Source organism: Diplotaxodon limnothrissa, linkage group LG17 (assembly GCF_057381915.1).
Source record: "Diplotaxodon limnothrissa isolate DT_005_m linkage group LG17, D_limnothrissa_male_GT1.1, whole genome shotgun sequence".
In the NCBI taxonomy this organism is placed as follows: Eukaryota; Metazoa; Chordata; class Actinopteri; order Cichliformes; family Cichlidae; genus Diplotaxodon; species Diplotaxodon limnothrissa.
The window spans coordinates 8496445-8519932 of NC_140612.1; the positions used below are offsets into that span (position 1 = coordinate 8496445).

Genomic DNA, 23488 nt, shown 5'->3' on the forward strand with positions numbered 1-23488 from the left:
CTCTGTCAAAAAGAGGAAAATGGAGCTTAAAAAACAGCCCATTAATTGTATTTAATTACATAATAACTGTGGCTGAGTATATTATACAGAAACAATTTTAACATTAAAATAAACTCCAAATACTGAAAGACTTTGACGGAAAGATTTATTTTCTTTTGGTCGAATTGCAAATTACCACCAGCCTGCTAGGAAATGGCTTCACGACAGGCTTTACGACACCATCTACTCGCTTTACAACTGTTTTGGAGGCTCATTCAAAATGGAGTAGATCTTGAAGAAGTTAGGGTCAGCGGATCTAGCTTCATTTTCGCGTGGGTTTTACAGCAGTATCTTGTTCCTCAATAGAGTATTTGTAGCCTCAGAAAAATGACAGAAGAAAAGAAGACGGGCTCTTTGGGGTTCTTCTCGAGCTACGACGATTTGAGCGACAGCAGCAACGACAGCGATTCGGATGACCAGGGGGGAAGCCGAAAGAAGAAAGCGGGGACCGAAGCCGAGGGGAGCGCTCGGTCCTCTCTACCGGGAACCAAGCGAGATGCCGGCGGAGCTCCGTTACCCAAACCCGACGAGCTGTTTCGCTCCGTGTCCAAACCCGCTTTCCTCTATAACCCGCTGAATAAGCAAATAGACTGGGACAGCCTGACGGTCAAAGCCCCGGAGGAGGTACAAATACACGTTGAACTGCGGTTAATATGACCACAACAAGCACGCTCTGGTGTGCTAGATGAGTGTAAACACTGTACGAGCCACAATTAGCAGATTATCGGCTTCACCTGTGCTAGCTCAGGCTTCCCAGTAGTGGTCGCTGTTTCTTTGCTTGCTGATGCACACAGTGTAGCTCTATCTGCAGTGGTTGGTTGGAGACGTTATCAGACTTTTGTAACGACATTCATATGTACAGGCTGTGCAGAAGTATTGAGCCATATTCATTTCCTCATAATTTACTTCCATAGAGCCTTTCTAAGTGGTCTTCAGCAATAGTTCTTCCAAACAAGGTGTGTCATAAGCAGTGTTGGGTAAGTTACTTTAAAATAGTAACTTAGTTACATTACTAGTTACTTCTCTCAAAAGTAACTCAGTTACTTCAAGTTACTCGTTACTTTCAAAGTAACTAGTTACTAGGGGAAGTAACTTTGGTTTTACTCAGAATTCTCTTGTTAATGTGTTGCTTCCATAACTTTGCCAGTCTTCTAGCTTGCTTACTTGCCACAAGTGCACTGTGCCACCTACCAATAGAAAGGAAAAGATAATGTGCATATTTCCATGAGAGAAATCCCACGCCTGGACCGTCATTGACTGCTGCCATGATTCTAGCCTACGTCACAGCATCATGCGCGCCTTTTACATCCAACACAAAAACTGCAGTCGTGGTGCTTTCGATTGTACTCAGAACTCGGAAATTCTGCCTTCTGAATAGGAAGATGTGGGTAACACCAGACTGCAGATGAGCTGCATACAGGGCTGGACTGGGACAGAAAATTGGCCCGGGCATTTTGACTAGAGACCGGCCCACCATTATAGGAAAAATCATAAAGCCTTTGAATGAAAATAAACACTGTTGTGACAGTGATGTTCACTGTTTTGATGGTATATATGCATCAATCTATCAATCGTTTGTTGTAAGATTCAGATAATTATTTTTTAAAAGCGAGACATTTTAAATGAGAATAAGAAAGAAAAGTATTTCTTTGTGCCCCCCTTTCCCTGTTAATGCCCTACATGCCCCCCTGGCCACACTTTGCTAGACCCGCCCCTGCACAGTTACCAGCTGTCAGCTACCTAAAAAAGGATCCTGGGGTTATTTGTCTCTCAGAAACAGTTCATAACTTCCCTTCAACTCATTCATGTCACCTAAAAGGTAAACCTGTTTCTCCATCACCTGTTCAGCTCTGATGATTCAGTAAGGACATCTCCTGGTTTCATCTTCATGTTTCCCTCTCACCAGATAACCAAACCATATCATGACCAGCAGCTTTACAGCTGTGGCTCCAACAAACGTCAGCTGATACTAGAAATTAATATTAAATAAATTCTAACAATAGCTGATCAAGCTTAAACGTGCTGATGTTGTATACCGCGACATCCGCTGGTTTCCTCTTTCGGCGCAAAGTGGGCGATAAACAAACAAGAGAGCCGATCAGCTGATCATTGATCAGTTTTCATGATTGAAGCAGAAACGGGAGAGGGAGGGGGGAGAATGAAAGAAGAAGAGGCAGCTGTGCAGCAAAGACACAGAATAACTCCAGCTTTGTGTCTTTTTCATTGTAGCTGAATTACGGGACAAACTGTTCCTTTTCACCTCAAGAAGAAACGCGTAATATTTTCTCTGAATACCAGGCGGGACGGTTGGCAACTCTAATAACTTATGAACAAAATAAAGTTCAACATCATTAACTTCATAGCACCCACCCAGCTGTATAGAAACTCCGTCATGCTAGCTAGTACGCAGTACAGAAAAAGTCAGAATAACAAAAATAAACTCCACCTAAACTTGGTTTATATCTGACCCAGAGAGACTGCAGGTCATAACTTCTTACCTGAGGTTCAGTTCACACTTGGACCGGCGGCCGCCTCGGGTCTCTTTTCCTTCTGCCTCCCTTTTCCTTCATCCACCTGCTGCCTCCACCACTTGCTAATGTTACTGAATCTGTGGAAGCTCCGCGATAGCCACCACACGAAGTAACGAGTAACGACCCTATCTAAATCCCAGTAACGAGTAACGCGTTCCTGATTTTGGCATAATAACTAGTTACCGTGCTCGTTACCACAATAATAACGTAGTTACTGTAACGCGTTACTTAATAACGCGTTAGTCCCAACACTGGTCATAAGCGGATGAACCAATCTTGTGTCTACAGTTGGCAAAGAACCGATTTTAAATAGAGTTTTTAGGCACTTTGTTACGATCAGCCTGTTGAAAAACCATATTATTTGTTAATTTCTTCGGATGACCCTATGAAAATGCCAAAGAGTGCACAGGTTGACAGTATAAAATAGTGTCTTTGCACCAATAAGGTGATTACCAAAGAGCTAAAAATGTGATGGCATGGTGTGCAGAGTGTTGTTAAAAACTCCGTGGAAGCTGAGGCCACTCAAATAAGTGGCAAGTCTAACAAAACAAAAAAGAAAGGCATTATCTACAGCTGATGAACTGTATCTGAAAATCGTGTTCTTAACAAGTAGGAAAACAAATCCAGCAAGGGCCTGACACAAGACCTGAGAGAGAAATCTGGCCCTGTAGTTGGTCCATCTACCGTTTGCCAAAGCCTCATCAGAAATGGTCTCGGTGGAAGGGTTGCTGTCCAGAAGCCATTCTTAATGAAGGAAAGGAGGAGAAAAGGTTGAGGTTTGCCAGATTACACAAGAACCGGACTGAAAAACAGGGAGGGATGAAAGACTTGAAAATCTTGGTTTAAATTGGAGGTGGTCAGGAGAGAGGTACAATGGTGACTGTCTACAGTCATTTACAGTCATAACCATTGTGTTTTGATGTGGACTTCAAGAAACTTTAGGCTGGACTTTAGGCTACTTAAAGAATTTAAAAGGAAGCTAAAGTTGTCTAATATTGATGCTTTTCAGCATCATTTTTGACTTGAATGCCGTATTTTCATTTGTGTTTACACATGTTCCAATAAATCGCTGTAAATATTTTGCAACATCTAAAGAATTGAGGTGTAGCTTGAGACTTTTCCACAGTCTTGCACATGTGTGATGTCATTCTGGTGCATGAAAGATGTTTTTCTGTCTTCTCTCTTTGCAAGTGAATGAGGCCAATAGAAACGATGTTAGGAAGACTTTTCATTATAACATAGTGCAGTACAGCAACACCACAAGCCATAATCTCAGTCTATAAAGTGATTGAGTGATTCACATATTATAATAGTTATATTTCTTGTTTATTTTAAAGAGAGTTTACTGTCTTTAATCTCTTATGGAGACTAGCTATGATCACCTTTGCTGTTTGACTTTCTCTAAACCAATTTTCCACTTTTTTTTCCTTGAAGGCTGCCAGAGAATTTAAGCCATGGAAGACAAATGCCGTGCCCCCGCCTGAAAGTTACACTGCAGAGCCAGAGAAGAAGAAAGGACCTCCCCCTGGAATGGACATGGCTATAAAGTGGTCCAATGTGTACGAGGACAACGGGGAAGACGCACCGCAAGCTTATACAGGCAAAGCTCGTTTTCTACCTGAAGAAGAGCAACCCTCAGACTCTGGTGAGTTTCAGTTTCATTCTCCTCATCACAGCTCTTTTATACCGTTGTGCAATACCCACAGGCTTTAAAATCCCAATAAATTTTGATGTGTATTTAATCCTATGTTATTTGATAATTTGGCAAATTAGCAAGAAAGTATGAACTTGTGATAAGCAAAAGAACTACATGGAAATGAAACAAGGGCAATACAGTAGATACCAGAGGTGAACATTGTGTTAACGTTTTCAATATGTTGAAAAAGTTGTGTGTGAGGATTTTTGGACTTCTTCAGAGAAGAGCTGGAAGTTGTTAACAAAGATTTATTTGATTTGCTGCCACAAAAATGTAAAATAAATGATACCAAAAACTAAATAAAAGTATCAGATTATAAATGTAAACATCTGTTTCAGGCCAGTCTTTGTGTGTTTAATCAATACCCAAAGATGCGAAGCATAATATCAGCTGCACCATTCCACCTACGTATTTCCATCCAACTATATGTAACAAATGAGTGCAATACAGTAGAATAATGAGGGCGTTTGCTCTGCTTTCTGCTTTTCACCTGCTTGGAAAATGTGGACTTGTTTATTTAAACAATGTGCTGTTGAGAAATAATAATAAAGATTATGTTTTACTTTCCGTTCCTCTACAAAATCCCAAATCCATCCAACTCGTCATCTGCTGATCAGATGAGGAGTCAGAGAAGCCAGGGCTGTCTGCCAAGAAACGGCGAGTGGAGACCTTCCAGCAGAAGGAGAAGAGGAAGAGGGACTTTGGACAAGCCACATCTGACAAGAACTTTGTTGAAGAAGAGAAAAGGATCCTCAGGCAAAAGATTGAGTGAGGACCAAACTTTCTGCACCCAGGAAATTGTCTGCAATGTAAATCTTTTCCATCAGCAGGGAGCATTCACTGCATTAGAGCATGCAATCATAGAGCGTTGTTTTATCTGTATGTACATGTTATAATTTGAAGCAGTAGTTTGTTTTTTCAAGACTGTGAGCACATAAGAATTTTTTAATTTGATTCAGTTTGCAACATTGTTAACAGTGCTTAAATTTATCAGACCAGCTGCCATAAGCACAAGAACATCTGTGAAAAACTTGTTTAAAGCTCAAACTTGTTGTAGTTTTTTAGGTAAATGACAAACTGAATTCACACTTTTATACCCAAGTCTGAGCCGGCACACTGAACTACAATAACAAGTCAGAAATGATCGATCCTGCTACTAGGCCCAAATTATAAACCACTAACACCATTGTTTCTGTTCAGGAGTGCAGGTAAATAACTTTGAGGTGGCATCTTAATCAAAAATAATAATTTACTGGGTTTTTTCTGCTTTTCAGTAAAACAGTTTGAAAATTGCTGGAAAAAATAGTTATGTATTTAACACTAAAAATATAATTCAGAATAAAGATGGATTATCTGTTACAGAAACATAAAATGATTTTGGTAATTCCAATATCTTTCATTTGGGGGAGCTGTGGTATAAGCCTTACTCTGGGTAGTGGTCTAATAAATCTTTTAAGCACTGTATATCATGTAATATCAAAAAACATCATTTGATGGCCCCATTGCAAAGGCTAAAGGCTAACAGCTGTGATTTTGGACTTAATAACAAGCTAAGGGGGTATTTTAAAGGCACAATGATAAAGGATATCACAGCTGTACAAAAGTGATCATTTCCAAACAATTAACGTTGTGAGATTGTGCTTGTTTGACTCTGCTGGACTTCAATTATTCACCAGGATTGTTTTTAGTCATAGCCATTAGGCCTGAAGGCCAAAACATGTTGACCTGTAAGTGTGTTTACTTCCTGTTTTATAAATTTAATTAAGTATAATAACAGTGATGTTTGGCTGTGGTGGTTTACTTGGTCTGTACTTTGTTTTGTGTTGTATACTCACTGCCCATTCACCACCAAAATATGATTGTGTGTTGTTCTTTGAAATCTGAAATTGCACCATTCCCCCGTTGTTCCTGCTTATGGCCACTAGATGTTGCCTTTAGGCTACACTGAAACTCCATCAATGTTTATGGTGAGGTCAGCTGTGTGACTGCATAAATGCTGGCTACTCAAGTTACAATCAGGAGCTGTGTATATATGTTGTGTCTGTCAAAAAGGGAGTGGCAATCTTTGATTTGGAAGTTTGTGTCGTCTCAGTTTTCTTGAGGTGCTTGTTCCATTCAAACTGTTGATTCAGTGTCATGTACCAGGGACTACAACAGGAAATAACCTCCTATATGTTTATTTAGACTACGTCGAGTATTGGAACACGTATTTCTTTGTGGATCTTTTATTTCTTCCAGCAATTCTTTGAATTCAGTGTTACGGTATATTTATAGCTTTCTGGGCAACATAAACCATTGAGGCAATAAAATTGTTTATTGAAAAGAGTCATTTACCTTTTAAGTTGCAAAGTCTGTGTATTTATTGAATAGCTTATTTGTTTATTTTTTAGCCATTAAGTTTTTTAGATTTGTGTTATCAAAGCAACAGACTGTAAAACTCACAATCCATTTTTTAGGTTCCTGTGGCCATTGGAGTAAATATAATGGTTTTCTGAGAATTGGGGAAAAAAGTTTCCACTTTGCAACAGTTTAGTGATCAGAGGAATTCCTGGTCTATCTGTCATCATGGGTTGACATGAAATAGTGGTGAATATGCTTCTGATAAAATTCCAGCCTCCAGGTATGTGCCTGGCCTTGTCTGAAATGTGTACCAGGGCCTGCAGAACAGCAGTGATGAACTGATTTTTATCAGCTGTATTTACGCACAAATAACCCCTCTCTGTACTGACTGAATGAGCAAAGACCAGCGAGGTCATATCCATCAGTGTTTAGGAATTATTCATCTCATTGTCAGTCTGGAAATTTCCCAGGAGATGGATGTTTTGCAATGCGTTGCCTTTAGAAATACAATTCCAGCTTAGTTTTTGTGAGGTTTTTTTGATGCTGTTGAATTGTTTCTGTCTTTGATATGATATCCACAGCATTCTTTGACTTGAGCCTCTTTGTCTTATAGAGATCATTTTACCACAGGAAAGCATTTTTCATCCCGCCAGCAGTCACACATGGCTAACCTTATCCTCTTATCTTTAATGAAAGAGAACATATTAGTGTTATGTTACACACTTTTAACAAAAACAGAATGAATGCAGCAAAACTTCACTTAACATTCTCAATATCTAAATCGCATTTTAAGAATATAACATTTTGTGGTCATTTGAAGGAATAAAACAGTACTAATGTAAAGTTAAATTGCAAGAGATTTCCAGTTACGGCTGTTCCCTGGATCACTCTGCTCATTGAGGAGTGTGTGTCACTCTAACCTTAGATCACTCTTGACACATTTACTGGAAGGTCAAGACCTCATCATGACCACCGAGTATTCAGGGGCCTTTACTAAGCTGGCTCCCAGCAGCTGCTGCTACCTGACTTATGACATTTTCACACTGTCAGCACAATGTAGCAGCTTGTATGTAAATGTAACCATGGCTGATGTCTGGTGCTGCTGGGAAATTGGGGCCAATGAGAGAAAGAATACACCTAACAGCAGCTAAATGCAACTTCACATGTACAATATATATACCAGGTTCATCATCTTATGATTGGCATGATAGCGCGGTGGTTGCTTTTTCTTTTTTCTTTTCTTTTTTTTTACACAGACACGCAATAAAAGACAACTCAGGCTAACTGATATTGTAGCTGCATGATCTAAAATATTTTATAATAGTTTATCCATAAGTTGTGACTGCTCGTGACAACAGAGGGAAAGTAAATTTCCTTTTAGGAGTTGTAAATGTCTAGAGAAATTTATCGCAATCCTTCCATTACTTGTTGAGATCTTTCACAGTTGACCAAAGCTGTGGACTGACTCACTTTTCCATCCACGGTGTCATGCTGCTATAGTGGCAGACTTTATGGTTTTATTTACACTCTCCACACCATGCTGGTCAACACACTCACCGACGTCCCTAAAAGCTCCACTCATCCCTGGATGTTTTCTAGAGGCAAACAGCTGCTTTTCACACCAACAATCTGGTGTGGCCAATTGTGTCAAACAGATGTTCAGCAGAAGAGAAAATCTCCTAAGACTTGGGAAACAAATACAATTTTCTGCCTTGATCTGAAGTAAAGTCCTGTGCAAAAACCGTGAGCCACCCCTCATTTCTTTATGGGCAAAAACCTGGCCATATCTTGCATGGTCTGCAGTATGTCTTTAAAAAATTAGGAAACTAAAGTGAAGTGAAGTGGAAGACAGAAGAAGAAGCGGTAGGCATTAAGAAAATATCTACAGCGCATGAATAGTTTGTCAAAGTCAAGTCCTTAAGAAAGGGGAAAAATCCACCAAACACCTGAGATAGAACCCAACAGATGCAGCAAGGCCCTCCTATTGATTCATCTACTGTTTGCCAAAGACTCTTCAGAATTGGACTCACTTACAGGGTGGCTGTCAACAAGCCATTCTTAGTGAAGGGGAGAAAAGGGCTGAGGTATGCCATCACAAAAGAACTAGAAATCATGGCAACAGGTCTTATGGAGTAATGAATCTTAAATTTTACATTTTGGTTCAAATCACCATCACTGTGTACAGGGGAGGTCAGGATTACTTCTATGAATCACCACCTTACCATAGTGGTGGCATTTGTGTAACAATGTGATCCCAGGTGCTATGTAATTGACTTTCCCCCCCTCGTAGTCTTCCAAGGAGAATTGGTCCTATGTAAGAGTCCAGGCTTTGCTCCACTCTGGCGTAAGGCCTGGGGAGGGAGCACAAGGCAGAGGACCTGATGAATAGTCCTTAGCCCATGGAGCTGGTTGGGCATAATCTGAAGAGGCAACGTGTTTGATCAGGATACATGACAGGCTCAGCATGTCAAAACATGTAGTCAGGGTGCACTGGGAACATCTAGCCTTGGCTCCAGTTCATGAGATTTTCAGCTTCTACCTCCAGCAGACCTTTCTAAGCATTCCAAAGGAGGTTTGGGACACCAAGTCTGAATGGGCCGTCTTCCACACCTTGATTGCTTAGGTGGCTGTGCACAGCTATGGTTAAAGGTTGGTTGGTGCCTGCCATGGTTGTAATCCCCAAACCAGATGATGGAAACTGGAGGTGGACGGAACCATCAAGCTGACAGGTACTACGTACAGCTCTGGCAGTAGCTGAAACAAAAACTCAGGTGTTTGAGGAGTTGGATGAGGCCTCGAAGTGATTCTGTCAAATGGTCAGGTGACTTGGAAGGTGAAAGCAGTGCTCTATTCACACTGTGTACAGTGGGAGTGGTCTCCTGTTGACTTCAGCTGAGGATACAGATGGACGATAGAAGGAATACTTCAAGGATCTTCTCAATCCCATTGATTACCTTCTGTAGAGAAAGCAACAGGAAAGAGGGAGATGACTTGCCCCATCACTGGGAGGGAGGTCACGAAAGCAGTTAAACAATTCCTTGGTGGCAGGGTCTCTGGAGTGGATGAGTGTGGCGGAGGTGTGGTCCCTGGCTCAGCTGTTAGGGAGGGGTGGTGTAGTGAGCTCAAGGGGCAGTGTCAGGGAGGTTGGAGGGACTGGTGCACAGAATTAACTAACGAGGTTTCTCCCTTATAATATAGCGAAGCTGGAGTCCAGAGAGAGGTGTGTGTGCTGGAGTCCAGCTAAAAAGCAGAAGGATTCAGGTGCTGAACCTGAAGAACCAAAAACAGTGTTGTGATCAAATAAAACTGACAAATAAACACAGGACGCTGTGTTGGATTGTGGTCCTTTCCACAATGAGATTCACCCTCAGTTCTTTCAGGCTTTTGTGGGTTTGTCACATGGAGATCTGGAATGGTGCCTCTGGTATGGTAGAATAGGGTGGTGGTTCTTTATATTAGGGAACTAGAGGGTGTCCTCCTCCAGGGAGGGAAGAGATCCAGCCCCAGATAAGCAGCAGATAAAAAAATGGATGGATGCTTGGTTGGTTGAATGAATCAGAGGTGTTGGGGATCAGATTTTGATCCACCATGGAATACCACCTGGAAAGGGTCTGATTGGCAACAGCTTCATTTGTAACCATGACATTGATCCCAAACCCACTGCTAGTGTAGAAAAAGCATACTTGGATAGAAAAACACACAGTGGAACACTATCAGCCATGGATTGGCATCCCCAGAGCTCAGATCAGTGCATTATTGAAGGAATGTGGGATCAGCCTGATAAAGAACAACTCAAAAAGGCGCCCGATATCCAAAGAAGAGATTTATAATGTCATTTAAAATAAAATAAAAAAAGGAAAACTATTCCTGAGGACTAACTAAATAAATTTCAATATTTTGTGGGACAGGTTGCGCTGAAGAATAAGGGTTGCCATACCAATTATTGACTCCTAAGTTTGTTAGAATTGTACAGATGATGTTTCGCCTTATTTCCATGGATGGTTGCCCATTTCCATGAATCCCTGCAACCATTCCTCATTTCCTACAAAAGTATAAAGAAAAGATGTGTGGCTGAAAACCTTTACACAGTAATGTACATTTGGATCACATTAATGATTAATATTAAATTGTTGAAAATATATACTTTTAGAGAAAACTATAAAAGAGCAAAATTACTGCTTTACTCTGATCAGGCTTTATCTGTTATAAACCACGGCGTCTTTTCTCATAGCCTGAGCACGGGGTGGTCAGACTGTAACATAATATTGCAGTTTACAGTAACATTGTGGTGCTGACCACTGATTGCAGCGGAATATTTCCAAAAGATGTTTGAAGCTTGAAAAAAAAAGTTCCATTCCTTTATACCACCAAGAACATCTGTGAAGGTTTTTAGAGAAGAGCAGTGTCATCAGAAAGACAAATAAAGGTTATAGCGGCAGAGTAAAGAAGGACAACAATCTGAAATCTGAAAAACTAAAAGACGTGGGATTCTTTTATGGGTTGAGACTCAAACAAATAAACTGCCACAATACACAAGCAAAGCTGTCATTTAAGTTTATAGACAGATTATTTTTCTGCTACACATTGGATTGACTAAAGAAACTGAAAATATATTTAGCTTTCAAGACACTGAGCACCATCTTAACTCAAGTGTAGAACCTTGGATGAGAGATAATACAGCTTGGATAATATACAGTGATTCTGTGCTGGATCTGACAGAGTGAGCATGACAAGACGGCCGTGAAGCTGTCAGGGACAGGAACGTACTTTCACACTTCTCCGGTGATAGAGAACAGTAGCAGAGATAAGAAGACTGAGCTCTTGTCATGATAAATGTCAGAAGTTGTCTCTTGATAACGACGCGGAGCAGACACCAAAGACAGCCCAGTCTCCCCAGTCTCTCTCTGTTTGTGCGTGTGTGTTTGGGGGGTGCTATCTATGGGTATCCTATCATTTTGGCCATTTGTCCTTAATTCATCCAATCAGACCAAAGACAGTTTTTTTTCTTCATTCATGATTGTGCTTTTTTTCTGTGTGAATATTGTGAAAGTATGTCTAAACACATGTATTAACCACAAAGCGCTGATCTGTTGTGACACTGTGTTCTACTTACATGACAGCAAAACTTTTTGTTTTTACATTCAGTTCAATTTCATTATGTTTATCGTATCTTTAAGGCAGCTTGTGTGTTCACTCTCCTCAATATGTATATATCCAATAGTATTTCAGTCAATATCTCAACTGTTTCAGTCAGGTTAATGTCTGATAAGAACTTATCTATGTTCCAGAGAAAGTATCAGGAGATACTAAAGGCTTATATTTACACCAACCAGTTCACAGATACTGTCCTTTTATTGTAGCGTAATTAATAGTTTATAGTTCATAATGATTGTCCCCAGCTTGATTGCACAGATGCATCACTTCTGTGGATGTTTTCATCATTTCAAGCTTAAAACCAGCTTAATGACTGTCTGGTAACAATGAAGCTCTTAGCTTAGCTTAGCTTAGCATAAAGACTCAGGAGAGAAGAGGGGACAGTCAACCTGGCTCAGCCCAAAGATTAAAGGGTCTTCTGTTTGATCGTTCTATAAACTAAAGTATATACCAAGCAGTTTAGCATTTCCCAAGTGCGCTTTTTCCCAGCCAAAGAAGTTGAATTATTTATTTGTTTCCACTGCAAAATGACCCTTTTAATTTACTCTTGATTATCTCATAAAAGAGCATCTAATTAGTGTATAAATGGATTTTCCACCCTGACAACAATTAACTTGCGCTTTATGGAACACAAGGTTTTGCTTATCGAACATGATTAAAGCTGCAATATGCCCACAACTTTGACAAGACTGTGCTGCGGATATAATGAAGCACCATAAGAGGTCCTCCTCAGCAGTAAAATAAACTGTAAAGGAATGCTTGTGACAATATTGTGATTCTTTGAAACGTAAAGCTGCAGCGTCTTGGCACTGCAACTCTGACAGGGAGCATCCAGCCTAATTTATACCCCGAGAAAGGCTTCTGTCCAAGGGCATAAATTTAGCTGCGGTGTGCACTGAAAAAAAAAAGAAGGGGGAAGGCCCATAAACAGGCTGGGACAGAGAGAGCGAGAGAGAGCCAGAGACACGGAGAGAGGAAACAATGGGCAGCCATCAGGAGGAGAGCCCCAACAGCTGCAAAGCTCCGAATCCCAACACACGCTCGCGTGCATGCGCAAATGTGCGTGCACGTACACACATATATGCACATTCAATCCTTTTATTTTCCTCACTGTGTCGCACACACACACACACACTTACACATTCACTTTTCTTCCTGGTACGCTCTCTGGCCAGGCCTCCTGAAAAGAGGCCAGCTAAGCAGATGTTCTGCTACTGCCTTCACAATAGGCACAAGTAACTGGTGGAGGCAGAACAGAAAAAGGTCAACAAACGTTCTCCATTCCTCCTGCACCGTCGAGTCAGCGCGCTGAGCAACCCATAACACGTGCTTTATTTTGGGTTCCTTTGAATCTGCTTTAATTCATTGTGTGAAGCAGTGTGGTGGGATAAGGCTCTACATATCTGCAGTGTCATCAAATTGAGTGAAGAAAAAAAAACAATAGTGTGCTTGTCTTTTTTCTGCCCTACTTTCTGGGAAGACTAAATGCTGTCATTTCCTTAACCAGTTGGATGCTGTAGATTTAGAAAATGCTACGGAAACAGCAGGTGCTGTTCATATTTAAGACAGATTTGGTGCTAGAGTAAGTATTTATAACTGTATGGTGGAAATGGCCTTAATTAAATGGCAGTGCCTATGTTTCTGATTATGTCAGAAAATGCAATGCAGTGTATGTTTTTTCACTGTTTGTGAAGACAGGCAGAGCGTTATAGCCCTGTTCATTCCAGACGGTCCCCTATGAGCAAGCACTTGGCAACAGTGGTAAGGAAAAACTCCCTTTTAACAGGAAGAAACCTCAGGAAAACAACACACTGTGGATGAGAGCCAGAGCTTAATAATAACTAATGGTTAAGTGGAGAGCGGGGTATAAACACAAGAAGACAGAGACAAGAAGACACGTATCATATCAGGCATCACTTATTATTATATGGTCATATTATTAGAGGGAGTGCATAGGGGTGGGCAGTGTGACATCCAGACCAGTAGGCAAACCGTTGAGATCCAGTATGATCTATTTATATAATGTTTTCTAGTTAAATCTTTTAAAAGGCTATATCTTCTTAGTCTAATTTGTAAGTTCACAAGTTTTATATTCAATGCACGGGTCACTAGAGGTGAAACAGTAACCAATATTATAGTAATTCATTACTAAATTGAAACAAATCTTTAAAAGTACTGCTAAAACTTTGATATTTCCATCCCTTTTTCTTCTCAGTAAAATCTACTTTTTAAACATTAGCTCATGCCAAATAATGCCGGCTACTTTTCACTATTTTCTGACTCAGTTCAGATCAAATGATGACCCAAATAATCATTAATTAAGTTACTGAGTAACAGATAACCATCTTCTGCATTCCAGTCTCACACTGCTGTGCCTACGGGCAGCCACTGCTGCTGGTACAAAGGAATCAAAAGCACATTTCGAAGAATGCGAGACATTTTAAATATGAAAATTGCACTAATTTGTCACAAAGAAGAGATAGCTCATGCCCTGAAGTGAGCCCACTGAATAACTCCTGCCCTTCTTTAAAGTTCAGAGGTCTGCATCCTTTGCTGTGCTTCTAGCTTCTTATCCCTAACCCCCCCTCATCTGTCTCCTGCTTTCTCTTTAGCTCTCTTTCAAACACAAACACACAATATGCAGCCTGCAGGTTTTGACCTGTAAATAACTGCCCAGACAGGGTCTAGTCAGTCAGTCGGGGAGGCAGGCCGAGGCGTCAGGGCCTACGCGGCTCCTGCAGGGCCATAACAGATGCTTATCATGTTTTAGTGAGGGTAGTGGAGGTGGGTGGAGGGGTGCGTGAAAGTGTGGACGCTGGGGCCCTGCTGATGAATGGCTCTGACAATAAATGCCCTCAATCATGGGTAGACTTTAGAAAACAGAGGTGCAGTGATGCCAAGAGGCTTACAATGGATTCAGATCCAGTCAGTGTGTGTGTGCAGGAGGGGGTATGTGCATGTCTTAAAGGGAGGGGTATATACAGAGCGCTTGTGCACTTATACACCCACTGCAGCTTTTCAGCAGCTCATCCTCTTGCACATTCCAAGTAGAGGCAACAGCAAACAAACGGCTTAAGGTTGAAGTCAAGTATGTTTCATTCCTTTCACTGCTGTTTCGGCTGCTTTTAAGACACGGGTTGTCCCGCGAGCAGGGACAGGGGTTAGATGCGAGGTCAAAGAGGAGAGGATTACAGAAGATACACTTCAGATAAAAGTGTCAGTCCAGTAATCGGCAGTGATTCATCATCAGGCAGGCCAGGCTATTTACGTTGGTATCATTTTGAGGATAAAAAAAGGGATTGTGTGTGTAAAAGTAAAGATAAAGCAATGAAAAGACAAATTCCCCATTACACACGCGATCCTGCTCATTTTTAAAGAGTAACACTGTGTAGCTACCTCATCGCCATCTTCTTAAGCTTAGTGTTTTTCTCTTTTCCCTCTCTCTTCGCAGAGTGTCAAGCACATTTTTCCCATGAGATGAAAGTTGTTGTTTTCCCTGCTGTTTGCTGAAATGCCTTCACAACTACCAGCGAAGGCAGTAATTTGAAGTCCTGGCTCACTGCTCTCCAACTGAATTTAATTCGCATTTTGGGGACAAATATGTGTTGAATTTTAGCAGAGAGGCAGGAGCTCCCGAGAGCTGCGCTTCACACCCCATCACCCGCGCCGTGGCTCTGCACGTAAAGCTTAAAACGCTACAATTATACGCATGTATCACCAAAACGGAGAAGTTCTGTGATGTGTGGAGCCATACTCGTGTTTAGATGCAAAGCACATTTGCAGCTTCATCCCAAGGAGTTTGTTTGTTTCACTACATTTAGTTTATGGCAACTCTGACCAAGATTTACAGTTTGTCTGGTTTTTTTAAATTATTGTACTGCATTTTTATCAATGAACATACAGGACTGCATCAGTAATATGTCAGTGGTATACATTTGTATAAAACCATTGTTTTTCCACATAAATGCATTTCCTCACAAGAAAACCTGTAACTGAAACACTGTAAAATCATTTACATGTCATTTAAATCTGTATATTTGTCTGAAAATAGCAAAGGTGAAATATCAAATGTAGATAAATTTCCTCATTCGGTAAAAATAAATGTGAACCACAAGAATGCAATGCCGCCTGAAGGCCCAAAGATCACCAGAGTCCAGTACTGATTTTCTGGCCTTGTCTGTTGCACACAGGATACAAACAATTATAATCTAAAGAACATTATTCTTTGTAGAAACAGTTTTTTGCAGATTGTTGAGCCTCCACTCATCTTTACTTCTGAGAAACTGCCTCTATGAGATGCTCTTTTTATACCCAGTCACTGAACTGTGGACTGTTAATCTAAATAGCTGCAATATGCTCCTCCATTTGTTTCTTTTTAACACCTCTTACTCTCCAGCCTTTGCTACCCCGTCCCAACTTCCCCGTTCGTTGCTGCCATTAACCCTCCTGTTATGTTGCTGGTCAGATTGACCCAGAACAGAAGAGATGTCACATGTCATCTGCATCACTACAGAAAACAAAACAAAAACAAAATCAAAATTATAAAAGAAAATTGTAAAATAATCAATGCCAGTGTTTCTGACACTTTTGGATGAGTAAATTTGCCCCGGGTCAAATTAACCCAGGAGCATAATTGGTGTCCCTGGAAACCAACATAACAGGAGGGTTAAATTGAAAATGACACAATTTTTTCTTAAAGTAGTCTCAGTGCAAATATCCAATGTGTTTTCTATGTTCTACTACTATGTTCTGGAATTTTGCCCAGACTGTCTTGCAATTTGAAAACATAAATCTTTTGTTAATCAAAAACAATTTTCTTTTCTTGCTAAATCCCTTCCCCCAATTTTCTAAAGTAGACGTTGAAAAGACAGGATTTCTTTCTGTTTTTCTATTACTTACTTAAACTCTGAGTTTGAATGTAAGCTCTAAAACTTAATAAAGTATAGTTAAAAGTCCAAAATGTATGCCCTGCTTCACATTATCCAAAGCCATGCAGTGGGACCGGATTGGAGTGTTTGCCGGTGTGGTTGCGAGTGTGTTTCAGAGATAACACAGACAGATAGATAGCTTCACACCTCTGGGCAATTTAGACTCACCAGTGAACCCCTCTTGTGTGTATTTGGATTGGATACTCCATCTGGATAAAACAAAAAACACGCACACACACAAAACCCCACAAAAAAGCATCCATATAACATTCTTCGGATAAATCACGTTCAAGGTAAGCCTCGTCTACTTGAACTTAAAGCTAAGAAAAATGCTTCAAATACTTGAGATGCAAACATGAGGAAAGGGTGAGGTGAGGCGCTAGAGAGAAAGGAAGAGCCAAAGCGTGTGCGTGCGTGTGTGCGTGTGGCAGCAAGCGAGGGGAGGGAGAGAGAGAGAGGTGGTGCAGTTGAGCGAAGTGAGCCTGGAGTGAGTGGGTCGACAGAGCCGAGGTGACAGTGGAGAATGGAGAGGAGCCCGTCCACCCGGCGAGCTTTGACCGCGGCGAGCAAAGGAGAACCCACTCGATCCTTTCCTTTTGGAGCAACTGCGCAAAAAGAAACCGGGAGGAATTAACTAGTGGGGGACGGGGGAGGGGTGGGGGGGCAAAGGAAAGGAATGGCTGATCCTCTGCGGAGGACTTTACTAGCGAAACTCCGGGGGAAGAAATCCAGGAAAGGAGCGACGGTCGGCGGTGGATACGGCTCTTCTGCTGCTGCCGCTGCGGTGAATGGGGGCCGAGAAGGTAAAGAAAAAGTTTTGCAAACGCAGCGAGACTCCGATGAGGCTCGCTCCATAGTCTTGTTCGCAGATCTGGATTGCATGCCAGAGAGAATGAGTACGTACGAGAATTATATTGACGGCGCTGTGGTGCAGACAGACGGGGATATAGCAGTAGCGCAGAGTCGCTCAGCGCAGTTGGCCGGCTCACGTCCCCGAGAGCGAAGCCGCGGGGGCAGGGTTCGGGTTAATGAGGAGCTCCTGGGGGTCCCACTTCAAAGAGACTTGCCGTTTGGGGGGGATGCTTTTTGGGAGGGTGATAGGAGAAAACCGGGGCACAGGTCCGCTGACAGAGTCACCGCGGGTGTTCCACTCCCTGAACCGCATGTGCAGAGAAAACACTGCATTTCGGTCGGAGATTCAATCGGGTTTGGGGACAGTTCAAATCCAGTTTTAAGCAGAACGCAGGTACAGGCGCATGTAGGGGATGGGAGACCATCAGAGGACCAGTTTAAAGGAGCTGATGGTGAGGTTAGAGAGCCCAAAGACAGAGAGTGCTCCCGGCACATGGTAGGGACTGTTTTGGCCGTGCGTGAAAGCAATGCCAACTGGAGTTTTGACAGCAGACCGACTTTGGAGACAAACGCACGAAATTACGCACGCGTGTGCCCAAACCGCATGTTAAAGAACACCGAAGAAAACTCTGTAATCAGAAATATTGAGAGCTACGATCCTGACTATGCCGGGGACGTTAAAGGTGGTCTACTGAGTCCCACTTTTTTCCCCACTGAGTTAGAAATATGCGACGTGAACATGGCATCCCTGTGCGCCACAGAGCCCTCACTCACATACCCTTTAGACAGCGAAGATGACGATTACTACGATAATGAAATTCTGCCCTTCTACGAAACAATCAGACCAATGACTGACGGTGAGAGAGCAGAGACTGTAGAGTTCACCCAGCCTGGTCAGGATAAAGGACAGGCTGGTGATAGTAACAGTGCCCAGGAAACAGACAGGCTTAGGAACCAGCTGAAAGAGGCTTATTACCTTCTTATCAATGCTATGAATGATATCAACATGGATGTCCAGCAGATCGGTGGTGTAACTGAGCAGCAGGCTACCTCATCGTGTAGCAGCCCGTCCAGGGACAGCCTGTGCTCCAGGTTGTCTTTGAAAAACAGGGACAGTGACTCCTGGTCGTCAGGAGAGGACCAAAGCCCTCAGCAGGTGTCAGACACCGACTCACTGCTGCTTTGTCTCACTGGGATTGTAGAGGTAGGACTTAAAGGCAGGCTGAAGAGTAAGAGCATGGCAAACTTGTCTTTCACCAAAAAACCTACTTTGTCACGCTCTACAAGTGATGGAGAGATTAGGTACCAGGACGCCTTCTCAGAGAGTGTTCAGGCTTGTGGAACGCAAAGTGCTGAAATCTGTGATGATCAAGAAGCTGAACCAGGTGAAGGAGGCACAGGAGCGGGTGAGCTGTCTGAATCTCGGGTTTTCTGCAGTGCCGTCAGCAATGAGGAGCTGCTGCAAGATGATGGCGTTGAAGAAGAACGGGACGGGAAGCTGAATGAGAGCAGTGGCTCCATCAACAGCATCACAAGTTCCTCAGACAGCAACACCGAGACGGCAACACATCAGGGTCACGACAACAAGCAGGAGCTGACTGAACTCCAGACACAGGTGGCCAACTCGGCCAACAAAGGTCATGGTGTCACTGTCAACAAGATGCAAGAGTGGATGCACAAAGGCCGCATGCTGTCTTCTGAAATGAAGCAGCGCATTGAAGGCTCATCTTTGCCCCGCGGTGGAGACAAGAGCCATGACCGGTCCTGTCCTCAGGTTAACCCAGGAGGCTGTAAACCGGGGACCCAGACATCCAGCCGAGCGGGTAAATCTGTCAAGGCCAAGTCACAACAGCAGCAGCAGCAGCCAGGTAGGACGGCTACACGGCATGGCCTCAACTCCCGTGGATCCTCTAAAACAGACAACTCTCACCTTCCTTCCTCCCTTCTGATAATTATCATCCTCCTCCACTCATAGTATACTCCTTCTGGTGGCAGTCCATCCCGCACTCCTCCTCTTCTGGATGCAAAGCAAAGGGACGAGACACCTCAGACCTCTTGCTTTCCTTTTTATTTTTTAAGACTCTAATCGGTGGCGGGCTTCTATCCTTCACACTAATTTAGGTGCATTTTAACACCAGATTAATAGCACATCAGGCCGTAGGTCGGATTACTCACAGCGTAGTTCAGTAACAACTAACTCACTCCTGGTAGAGCATTGTTAGTGGTGTTGGTGGTGGGATTTGTGCGTGTGTGTGTGTCTATTGACTGGAATGACATTTGATTATCTGATTATGAACATATCAAATGATTTTCTGATTGTGCTTAGATGACAGAGAAAACATCTGTATCATAAAACAACCGTTACCGAGTGACACGTGTTGTCATCATCCCTCATGCAATCAAATGCCAGATTAATCAGAAAGTGTCTGTGTGGTAAGCTTTTATTGGCATTTAGCAGCACAGGATGTGCTCTATGGATCAAAAACATGCCCATGCCTTTTAATTTCTCCTCTATTTTTTGCCTCCTGTGGTAGTTTCCTATGTTGCGGCGCATGTGTTCCAGCATGCCTGCCTGTGAAATGTGCGTGTGTGTGTCTCTGACAGTGTTTACCATAGTAAGACGATGATGTGCCATGTGTGCAGGGTGGTGTTGACTGTCAGTGTGCCGGACTGCTAGAAATAGTGTGTGATCCGTGAGGCCGCTCCTCTGTCGGCTTAGCATAGCTCCAACTTTACAGCTCTTTCCTCTCTGGTCTTTTAGTTAAAAAATAAAGTCAGAGCTCTTGTAGATGTTAGTTTCCATGCACCCGTTCACCCAAATCTCATATTTTCCCCATTTTGTTCAGCTTTCCCAACTGAACTTTTCCACAGCTGTGGCCAGAGAAATCCAAAAGCAGGAGAGAAGCCACTGCAGTTATTTTATGTGGTAGTGGTGTGTGTGTGTGTGTGTGTGTGTGTGTGTGTGTGTGTGTGTGTGTGTGTGTGTGTGTGTGTGTGTGTGTGTGTGTGTGTGTGTGTGTGTTTGTTTGTTTTAGAGTAAGGGGGGCTGGGCTGTCATCTTGCCTTCCTCCCCAGTCATTTGCTTTGGACAGCTCCATGGTAACTTGCATTTTAAAGAGACCTTGGATTGAATATTTAGAATGCCATTCCTGTTGTTTAACATGTTTGCATTGTGTCACTTAATTCACCACCATGAATGAACAAAATGAAGAGTGATTAAATATTTATTAAGGTCAGCCGTGAGCTTATCTTGCCCTTGTGGGCCTCCACACCATACAAAGACCCATTTAAAAAAACAAAAGAAAGAAAGAAAGAGATGCCAAAGCTGCAAAGTTCCTGTTAAATGCTTTTTTTGGCCTAAAGCTCTTAATTGAATTCATTGGTAATCCTTGGTTCGTGGAATTATTTATGTATTTCTGACTTTCTAAAAATAGACCAGTTCCTCCCCTGTGAGTATTATTTGGAAATTAAACCTCAGCCTAAAATCGTAGCACAAAAATACTGTCTGAATTACACTATAGCTAATTTATTTTTGTCCTGACTTGTCCTTTAATTACTCTTGTAAAAGAAAAGTGTCCATTATTGTGTGTCACTCCTTATGTGTGGGTGTGCGATATTGTGCACACAAGCATGCATTTGCACATCTATGCTGTGAGTGTGCATGTTTGTATTTGCAGTGTGAGGATTTATAGTTTCGTTGTGTTTAGTTGCAGTGGAGCAGCAGGTGTGCCGGCAGGCATTCAGTATCCAGGTGTCATGTTTTGGCCAGAACTGAGCTCAGGAGTGGTGTGTCAGTCAAAGCTGATATTGAGACTGAGCCATAGATAACACAAATAGAGAAGATTCACTCCTGGGAGGCAGACTGTTTATTTTTTTTTACTTCTTTTTAAGCCCTCTGTTCATTTGAGTCAAGTGTTTCTAAGTCCCCGGTCACACGTGTATGGAAACCAGTCCCCAACTATCTGGCAACCACTTGTTGCAAGGGAAAAATGTGAATTTCCTGACTGGTTTTGAAGGTTGATGGCAGTTTACTTTGAAGGTGACTGTTCTGTTTCCAGTTTGTGTTGTATTTTTTCAACTTTTACTGTAGTTCATAAAGTAAACTGCAAGTGTTGTCTCCCACATAAACTATGGGTGACCATGGCAATATGCTAGCAACCAAAGCAATCATGGTGCAGCAGCCTCTTATCCACCAATTTCTCCTGGATGCAGCCAGTAACCTCCAACACTCACCAACTTGTCATATTTTTCCGAAGCAGAAAAATATAACAAGTTCAAATATGAAGCTGCAATCAGCAGGTAGTTTGCTTAGCTTAGCTTAATGCATTTAGTGAAAACAGCTAGTCTGACTCTCATGTACAAAATCTGCCTACAAGCACCTGTAAATCCCAGTAATCAATGTTATGTAAGGTCTATAAGAGTAGGCTATGAAATATGCTAAGCGATATCTTGTTTTTCATCAGGTTTTCTGATGTGATAATTTAATAAATGCACAGTGTACAGAGTAAACAAATGAACAGATGTAATGTTTTAATCAGTGAGCTTAAGTGATGCTGGTAAGTGAACTGTGGATGGGCAGATTCATGCTAGCTGTTTTCCCTTTGTTCCTGTCCTAAGCTATGCTAACTGCAATGTCATTACCTTTAGCATTAACATGAGACTGTTCACAATAACATTTGAGACCAACATTTCCTTAACTCCAGAACTGTTCTTTAAAAGAATAACGTGTCAAGCATCACATTTAATATGCTGTGAATTAGGTATACTGTTTAGCATTGCTTAACCCGAATTCCTAGCTCCAAAGCTTAGATGGGAGTGCAGGTGTAATATAATATTACTCGACTGCTGTCAAGTCATGTCAGAACGATTTGGTTTCTGCATTATGCCAGAAACCTTGTTACAGAGCTGCTGGGTTTTTGGTTTTTCACAGTGATTTGTCTTGTCTGGTGTCTGTATGTGGACAGATTTATGGAAGATGGTAGCTCTAAAGACAGATCAGGTGATGAAGGAGAAACTTGAGGCATCTGGGTTCATTCCTGGATGATTTTATGAGTTGTGTGAGTCAGATGATGGTATCTGCTGCAGAGGTGGGGCAAACATTAAGATGAGGATGATCACAGCTAAACAATACTAACTACAGTGAAAATTAAAACTAATGACATTTGAAATAAATGCCATTGATCATACTGTTTCAATGCAATGGAAATCCTTGGTCCCTGGCATTCATGGGGAGGATTTTGAAATGTTATGTTAACCTGTACGTTGTTGGGCTACGTTAAAGTCTTTCTACCAGGCACGGTCAGTCCAACTGCAGGTTATCAGCGACATAACAATCTGTTGATTGCCTGTGAAGCACAACAGCAGTCAAACTGAGGTTCATTCAAGGCCAGATAACAGATGATACCATAATATTGACAGAGAATGACTACAGATCTCTGGTAAATGTTGTGGGTTGTTAACTTCTAGCCAGGTTTTCTTTGGGCTAGTAGAAACCTGAAATTAAGACTGAAAATCAATTTTTCTAGAGTGAGCTTGCCAAGAGAAGGGCAGACATTTAACGTGACACGATGTGTCTGAAGTATTTAGGTTGAAGAATGTTAAAGGCTTTTATGTAGAGCACCAACTGATATAGAAGTTTTAACCTGATTCATGATATTTGATGATATTTTCCGTGGTATTTTAAAAATAGGATGTACCAATATGTCAGCTGAGATTTTTTTTCAGAAACACAAACAACGAACAGATTTCCCTAACATCTGTCATGTGTTGTTTTTAATGGTTTACAATCTGCCTGCCTCTGCTTATATCAGAGAACAAGCAACCTCAACAGTCATAACAACGGTGTTTCTAGTGTCATTTCATTACTTTTTAAATATCTATTTATTGGTTGTTATAAATGGTAATAACAAGAGATATCGGCTTGCCAATAAATCAGGCTCTACTTTTAT

General features: G+C 41.9%; 2 protein-coding genes across 2 annotated transcripts in view; both read left to right on the forward strand.

Annotated features, from left to right (window-relative positions):
• Nucleotides 1–255: 255 nt before the first annotated feature.
• On the forward strand, nt 256–5986 carry lg17h1orf52 (linkage group 17 C1orf52 homolog). The gene is made up of 3 exons (XM_085376225.1): nt 256–663; nt 4005–4215; nt 4884–5986. Exons 1-3 carry the CDS (start codon nt 367–369, stop codon nt 5036–5038), a joined length of 663 nt encoding a protein of 220 aa, XP_085232351.1. The 5' UTR covers nt 256–366; the 3' UTR covers nt 5039–5986.
• Nucleotides 5987–17364: 11378 nt separating this feature from the next.
• The window catches only part of syde2 (synapse defective 1, Rho GTPase, homolog 2 (C. elegans)), a 49600-nt gene continuing 43476 nt past the window's right edge, over nt 17365–23488 (forward strand). The window contains exon 1 of the mRNA XM_085376718.1: nt 17365–19408. Within this exon, the coding sequence (XP_085232844.1) occupies nt 17365–19408 (2044 nt within the window). The remainder of the gene's footprint in view (nt 19409–23488) is intronic.

Excerpts from the sequence above, each read along its gene's own strand:
- lg17h1orf52 (XM_085376225.1), top strand. The coding sequence starts at position 367 with ATGACAGAAGAAAAGAAGACGGGCTCTTTGGGGTTCTTCTCGAGCTAC. Across the intron at positions 664-4,004 it reads CGGTCAAAGCCCCGGAGGAG|GCTGCCAGAGAATTTAAGCC; the intron begins GTACAAATACAC and ends TTTTCCTTGAAG. Across the intron at positions 4,216-4,883 it reads AGAGCAACCCTCAGACTCTG|ATGAGGAGTCAGAGAAGCCA; the intron begins GTGAGTTTCAGT and ends TCTGCTGATCAG.